The sequence below is a fragment of the Tupaia chinensis genome, unplaced genomic scaffold (assembly GCF_000334495.1).
Source record: "Tupaia chinensis unplaced genomic scaffold, TupChi_1.0 Scaffold143678_1, whole genome shotgun sequence".
In the NCBI taxonomy this organism is placed as follows: domain Eukaryota; kingdom Metazoa; phylum Chordata; class Mammalia; order Scandentia; family Tupaiidae; genus Tupaia; species Tupaia belangeri.
In genome coordinates this window covers 50,395-58,270 of record NW_006203526.1, presented here as the reverse complement: position 1 = coordinate 58,270, position 7,876 = coordinate 50,395, and the positions used below count along the sequence as shown (strand labels likewise).

Sequence of the window (7,876 nt, the reverse complement as noted above, 5' to 3'; positions counted from 1 at the left end):
CCTGCTGCCCCCCTCCCATTATACTTTTAAATGTTTTCATACAAGCTTTGTCTTCAACCATAGGTCTAGTGGTCACTACAGAAATTGTGATCATTGTATTGAAACAATTAAAATACTTTTGTAATAAGTTGTTTGAGATTTAGTGTACTTACATCTCATTTTATCTTTTTCTATCTCCTCCTTATCCCCTGAATCAGGCTGTATTTTCAGAAAACTCTCTCTTTTTCTGTCTCTCTCTGGGAGCATGTGTGCTCTATAGAAAGTTTTAAAAAATAATAAATAAAATCCAATAAATAATTTTTAAGAAGATAAACATGAGAGACTGGATGGACTTAGCATCCACTCAGTACCTTGGAGACTATCAAGCTCCCAAGAAAACCTCCACCTTCCAGTCCTATAGTTGTCCAACTCTCCAAATACAGCCCTCAAAGTCCTATTAGATTCAAAGATGATGAAAGTTTCTTGAGTTACTATTTTTATTTTTTTGCTATAGAGTGTGTACACTTGCCAGAGATAGAAAGAGAGGATGAGAAAGCACCTCCCACCTCCAGCAGGGGGGATGACTATGTCACGATTCCTTCTCTATTCTCTTCTTGGGATTTTGGGCATGCGCACACATGCGCCTGGTGTGTTTTTCAAGCTGAAGGTCTGCAATTCAAACTGTGCAGTCAGCCATGTGGTATCCAGCCACCTAACCTCCATACCATCTGCTTGCCCTTCCTCTATTACTTTTTAAATATGTCCAGAGAGTTGCATATTTTTTTAAAAAAACTTATTCTATTCAACAAAGTAGGTCATGTAAATCACAAGAATATGAATTTTATTATCCCACCTTAGTATCTGAATTTTTATTGTTTATTTTAGATGGGAGCTTTCATATTTTAAATTTAATTTTTTTCGTAGAGGTTTTTCCTATAGGGCGTGTGCACTTGCCAGAAAGACAGAGAGAGACATAGAGACAGAAAGCGAGAAATCACCCCCCGGGGGGATGGTCACGCCGCAATCCCTTCTCCTCCATTTTCCTCTCGGGATCTTGGGCACGCACGCACACGCACCCAGCGTGAGTTTAAGCCACCGGTTCTGAGGCTTGAACTGCAGTCAACTACATGGGAGTTCAGTGGCATAACCATTACGCTAACTGCTGGTCCCTTAAATTTTAATTTTGAACATTTACATTTTTACTTTTTCTTTTATTTCATGAAACGCAATATAGTGCTCATTCCCAAATTGCATTTTATTTGCAGACCAATGATCTTCCCCCAGTCCTATACCTATATATAAGCACTTAAGCCTGGCAAGGGATGTGGGACAGATGCATTAGAGACAGGGACTAAGTCAACATTCTTTCTTTGGATATAGAACAGCAGTTTAGAATTACCCTCCTCTGAGTTCACTGTGACTCCAAGCCTAGAGGCAGGGGAAAAAGTTCAGGAATTGGGTGTGTCCAAGGACCCTAGAGACTCAGTCAGCAGGGGGATGAAAAAGGCCTACAGGCCACCCAAAGAATGTGAGCCTCCTGCTTTCCCTTCACAGCTTCTGTTAACTTATCAAGAAATATGGGGATGAAAGAGAGAGGCAGGACGTGGTTCAGTGGTGACACACTGGATTAATATTTGAGAAGTCAAGGATTCATATCCCAGGAATCCCCCAAGCACACCAGGAATCCACACACACTCCTGTGACGGATGCAGGCTAGCTGAGACTGGGTGTGGGATAATACCATGAGGACCCTGTTGGTGGTATTTGTCTATCTGTCTCTGTCATAGAAGAAATAAATTAAAAGAGAGAGAGAGAGAGAGAGAGAGAGATACAAAGGGACTTCAAAAATGTTTTAAAGTGCAAGTTTATTTTGGTGCAAAACAATTTTGAAATCTATGACTAGTTTCTTTATAATACACATTTTCTATGAACTTGTTGAAGACCTCTCAAAAAATTTTAAGAGATTTTTGTTATAGGGCACATGCTCTCACCAGAGAGACAGAGAGACAGAAAGCAAGAAATTACACTTCCCCCCACTTGGGGGTGGGGGTGGGGGTGGCCACACTGCAATCCCTTCTTCTCCATTCTCCTCTCAGGATTTTGGGCATGCATGCATATGTGCCTGGCATGAGTTTTAAGCTGCCAGGTCCAAGACTCGAACTGTGGTCAATCATGTGGAAGTCCAGTGCCTTAACCACTACACCACCTCCCAGCCCCAAAGACCCCTAATATTTACAGTGTGTTCTTGGAGACCTCCCAGGCTCAAACAGGGGGATCTTCAGCACTCAATTCAACTGCAAGGCAGGAGTTTGGGGGCAGCTATAATAGTTACTACCGAACATTGAACCGGTTAACCAGGATGCCTTTGCTAACAATGGCATCGTTTTGCTTTCTCCATAGATAAAGATGGTCCAGGAACCAACTATGTTGCTGGAGAGTTTCCAGCTTTGCTATTAATAATCAAGTATGCTCTTTCTGGAATTTCTTTTAGAAGGTTACAATTTCTTCCTATAGCATTGGGTTTACATTTGTGCAAGTTAAGTCTTGAGTTGGACTAACAAATAACATAGATTTTTATTATCTTTCTATTTGCTTAGACTTTTACTCTTGTTTACTCTATTTCATCTTCCCAGTCAGGCTAATGATTTGGCTTCACCTTACTGTTTACTAATGTTCTGATTAATGTAATAAATTTGCTAATTTCCCATACCTGTACTCTTAGGGAAGAATTACAAAAAAGTGGCAATATTTAAAAAAAGAAAAAGCAATATCATTTTTCTAATAGATAATTACAGTTTGACAAATATTCAATCTTAAACATGAAAATTGTGTTTGCTATAAAGAAAGGGGAAATTTATTGCCTAGCACATGGCAGGAGTTTGGTGATTCGTTTTCACTAATTTCTATGGGACTTGCAGTTAGCGTAATGGCTATGTCGCTGGACTCCCATGTAGTCCACTGCGGTTCAAGTCCCAGACCCAGTGGCTTAAACTCACGCTGGGCGCACATCCCGAGAGGAGAAGGGATTGTGGTATGGCCATCCCCTCCTGGGGGGGTGATTTTTTGCTCTCTGTCTCTCTGTCTCTCTCTGTCTTTCTGGCGAGTGCACGTGCCTTATAGCAAAAACCTCTCAAAAAAAGAATTATTCAGTTTTCACTGATTTTTAAACAATTAGGAAACCTGTTTTGTTTTACCAACAAAAGGGTTCACGTAGTCGTTGCTGAGCCAATCTACTAATGCAGAAGCATATAAACAATTAGAAAAATCATTTTCCAGTAAAACATATCCAACTGTTCAGTAGTGGTGGCTGTTTCAGCTCGACATGTTAATGTGATAGTAACCTTGGTACAGTATAAATATGAATATCCTGTCATGTGCAATTCCTTATAGACCCAGTTTGGTTCTTCTTCAATGTTTCCTCTTGGAGTTGCATCTGATTTTATTACCAGTTTTCATCTGGATCCACTGGGAATTGGGACATTCTTTTGCTTCCTGGCTAGGAATCTCCTGATCCTGAAAGTCTTGTGAGAAGAGAGCGCAAGGAATAGAATCAACTACACACACCACAATGGTGGAGCAAAGGAGGAAGCTTTGGGAACCTTTTCTGAACCAAGCTTCTTTCCTATCTCTTTCAGATGGACCTCTCCACCCTTCTAGATTGTCCACTTTCAATGTCCTTGATTATTGTAAGGTACATTATCACACCTTGATCTCAGGATTGCCATACTAGGTCAGATCCATAGGCCAAAAAGCCCAATATTCTAAATCCTGAAAGTTACACTAAGAAAGTTACACAATACGGAAATTGGAGTAATATGGAAGGTTATCCTCGATAATATCACCCTGATAGAAAATGAACATCCCTATGTCACACAACCCAAGCTTCCCTTCCTGTATCACTTATCTATTGCTACAATAACATTACATAACAAACGACTCAAAATCTCAATTTTATGTGTTTATTGTTGAGATGCCTTGAATCACTGGAGGTTGGAAGGTTGCTCTGCTGATCTTGGCTGGATTTGCTTACGAGTCTGGGGCTTGGCTTCTGCTGGGGCAACTATTACACATGGCTTTCAGTTTTAGTTGGCTAGCTCAGGTAGGTTCTCATGGCAAAAACCAAGGTGCAGATGACAAGTCCAATTATTCAAGTCTATTTTGAGCCCCAGCTTGTGCCGTGTCTACTAACACCCCCATTAGTCAAAGCAAGTCACATGACAAAGGACATGGACATATAACCTGCAATGAGATGGCACTAGAAAGTGGCATGACCTTGGACATTATTATATAGAAGGTTAAGAACTGGGTTCATCAATTCAATTGATCACACTTCCTTAACCAGAGTGGATCTACAATCCATTCACTTAAGCACATAGTTTATATAAAGGTTATTATAGTTTTCAATGTCTCACTGATTTTAGATTAAAGAATGGCCCAGTTTTACAAGTCGTACCAGTTTCACCACCTGTGGTATAAATGACACTTGACACTTTCTTCTATTTATTCTGACTTTATGCCTTTTGTGCTTTCAGTGTCACCACCTTTCTAGAATGAAGAAATTTGGCCAATAAACTATCTTTTCTTGTTCTATCTCAGAATTTTTTTTGTTTTTAAATCAGGCTTTCCTTTATATTTTTATTTCTCTCTTTTTTTTTTAAGAGAAAGAGAAGTACCCTCAGCAGTCTCACACCATGATCCTCCCAATCTTAGTCTTTCAACCTACTAGGCTCATAAGCACATATATGAATTCCCAGCATATACAGATCAACCAGTGAACCAAACAAAAATCTTCCATATGGCTTCCAGCATTGCAGAGCATTACACTACTGCTGTACCACCATGGCTGGGCCTTAAGTCAGGCTTTATGGAGCTTCTAACTCTGATATCCTGAAAGCATTCTGATTGCTCTTTCTGTGAGTACAGTCTCCATTTCCAAAATTCTTCCTTGAAGCATGACCACAGCATTGTGCTCCTAAAGGCATCGACTTAAAACTCACACTGAGTATGTGTGCATGCATACCCAAGATCCCAAGAGGAGAATGGAGAAGGGACTGTGGCATGGCCATCCCCCTGGGGAGTGAGTTCTCTCTTTCTATCTCTGTCTCTCTGGCGAGCACATGCTCCCTATAGTAAAAATCTCTCTTAAAAATTTTAAAATAAAAAAAGAAACACTAAGTGGTCTTAAACACATTCATGAAAATTTCAAATATTTTTGATTATTTTTAGTTTACAGTGGATTGATGTAGCAACTGCCCTATTGCATCAGGGGATTTCAATACATGTGATCAGAGAATAGGAAGAGCCATTGCCCTTCACAGCCACCGCCTCCCTCCCCAGGTAAATCCACACAGGTGTACCTAAGTGTACTATTGTACATTTCACCACAGCATGGGGAAAGAGGTATCTGGCTCTATGCTTGTTTCTTACATTTAAATAGTCTCATTTTCCCTATACTTTCTTCCAGTTTAGCCGCACTTAGTGATTTATGGTCTTTCATTTCTGGTCCTTAATCAATGAGTATAATTCAAAAGTGATAGTACTTGGGTCAACCACAATGGAAATGCAAACCATGTTGCTGAAGCCATATGAGAAGGCCCTGGGTTTGTATCCTGAGGTCTGTCTGTAAATACAGGGCACATGTGCGTCTGTGATTCTGGTTGGCTGAGGCTGGAGCTGGATTGCAGCCTGAAGACCCTGTTAAGGGTGCCCCGTAGTCATGAAATGAATGAATGAATGAATGAATAAAGTGATAGTACTTTTATGATCCAGGTATAGTTTCAGCAGTCATTACTACATCTCATTTCATGACATGGCTTCTCAGGATCTGGGCTCTCAACAGAACTATTATATGTCTCTTCAAAAATGCTTAACTCTCTCACAGACCAATAGTAATGTCTTAGTATTCTCTAACGCACACGAGCATCAAGTACTAGTAGAGTAGTTTTGAGTATTCATGTAGTCTTCATGACAACACTATAAGACAGATATGAGCGCTAAAAAATAATGGATCAAGGATTTGGATATAGGCAGTTTGGCTCCAAAGATACTAGGAATGATGTTAGTGTACCTTCAACATGACCCAAGAACCAGTCAGATGAGGATGAAAACAAATACACAATAATCTGCAGTAACCTTCAACAAAGATCAAATAGCAACTGAGAAAAAAGCTACAGTAAAAGATGAATAGATAAAGAGAGTAAAGAGAGGTAACACCAAAATATGAGATGAGATTAAATATCTCCTATGACAACAATAGGCTATCAAAATCTTCAGGCTTTTCTTGAGGTTAGAAAAATAGAAGAAAAATACCTTAATGGATTTCAAATGAGGCAATATGACTCAGATTTCATTTGTTCAGTGAATGGCAGTAATTTCATTTAAACATGCAACCCACTAATTGCTTGAGAAAATAAGCTCTCAGACTGCATATTTTGAAGACAAGTGTTGCTGGAAAGTGCCCCCAAAATATTTCCTTGAATAACATTGTTCACTTTTCTACCACTTAAATGTGTAAGAATACTGCTTTGGGATCTATAAGAGAATACATTTCTAAATCTTTGCATCAAACAGAACATCTTACCTTCCCAGAACACTAGGAGATTTATCAGAATTTATTTAACTATAGTTTTTCTTGGACTGCTCTACTTGGATTTTGTGACCTTCAGAAGTCCCTCAGAGCTATGTGAAAATGAAGGAAGAAATTTTCAAGTCCATCTTTTCTCTTCCCATGATCAGCTTAATTACTAGCTAGTTCTTCCTCTAAGGCCCCAGTTGCATTTTTCAGTTAACATATCATTTGTAGAGAGTCTTCAGGTATCTCTGCTGATGTTGTAGGCTAAATTAAGTAATTAATTCAATAATTTAGGACATTTCCATAAAATATGAGGTTATCAGGAAAGTCATGATGTATTTTTCTGTTTTTCTATGCAAAAGATGTGTCATGACTTTCCCAATGACCCAATACTTTAAAACTTGATTATGATCATTGTGGTGGTAACTTTAGAGAGTATGTTTACTTGTTTCTAAGGCTCTAGACTGAGATCAGAGAAGTATTTGTAAAAGTTTTCCTAATGAACTCTGGGGACTGTTACATTTAGTCATCTTGGACTCCAGAATTAGAGATTTGAAAGGCAACATCCAACTTCACAGCTCAGAGAATTTCTTTGATTTCCTTTTTCAGTTTTATAGGCAGTAATCTAATCTTTGAGAAGCAACAAATATCCCTATGTAGCCAGGAGAACTCACCATCTTTTGGATATTCTCTTCAGTAATATTGGTGTTATAATCCCAAGACGCCAGTGAACTTTGATGAGACAGTTCTTCAGCCTCAATGTTAAACTTGTTCAAAAATACCTTGGCCTCTTCTTCAATGGTTGTCTGAGCAGCAGTTACAGCAACGAGGCTGAGAAGGAGCCAGGGAGAGGCTGCCATCTTTCCCTCTATGCCAAGATCCCATCCACTGGATAACTTTCCCTAGAGTGAAACCTCCTCATGAGTTTTGCTCTCTCATCAGCCTTTGAACTTGGGTTGGGCACTGAGCAGAGAAGACAGAAAGAAAAAAAAAAAAGAAGAAGGAGAGAATAGTAAACAATCTGTTTAACCAATATAAAGTTTATCTTGCAGAGGACAGAAATATATAAACAGATTTTTAAATGATTTTATAAAGTAATCAAATAAACAAATGTTACTCATTAATCTTAGAGAACCTTAGCTTTCCTAGTACTTTGTGACCCAATCAAAACTTTCATATTTGGTTAATATGTTCCTAAAAAGTTGTTAAATATATACTGAAGGTGCTATAATTTTACAGTAACCAAATAGGCCTATAGTTAGGGATTATGGGAGTAATGCTGGTGTTTATACATTTTTCAGACATCCATTCATAGTCAGTTAGCCT

At 38.9% G+C, this 7,876-nt stretch overlaps 1 protein-coding gene across 1 annotated transcript in view; it reads right to left on the bottom strand.

The window, feature by feature from the left end:
* The window catches only part of ACE2 (angiotensin converting enzyme 2), a 53,361-nt gene extending 45,870 nt beyond the window's left edge, over positions 1-7,491 (bottom strand). The window contains exon 1 of the mRNA XM_006164692.3: positions 7,225-7,491. Within this exon, the coding sequence (XP_006164754.1) occupies positions 7,225-7,410 (186 nt within the window). The 5' untranslated portion in view covers positions 7,411-7,491. The remainder of the gene's footprint in view (positions 1-7,224) is intronic.
* Between the last annotated feature and the right edge of the window lie 385 nt (positions 7,492-7,876).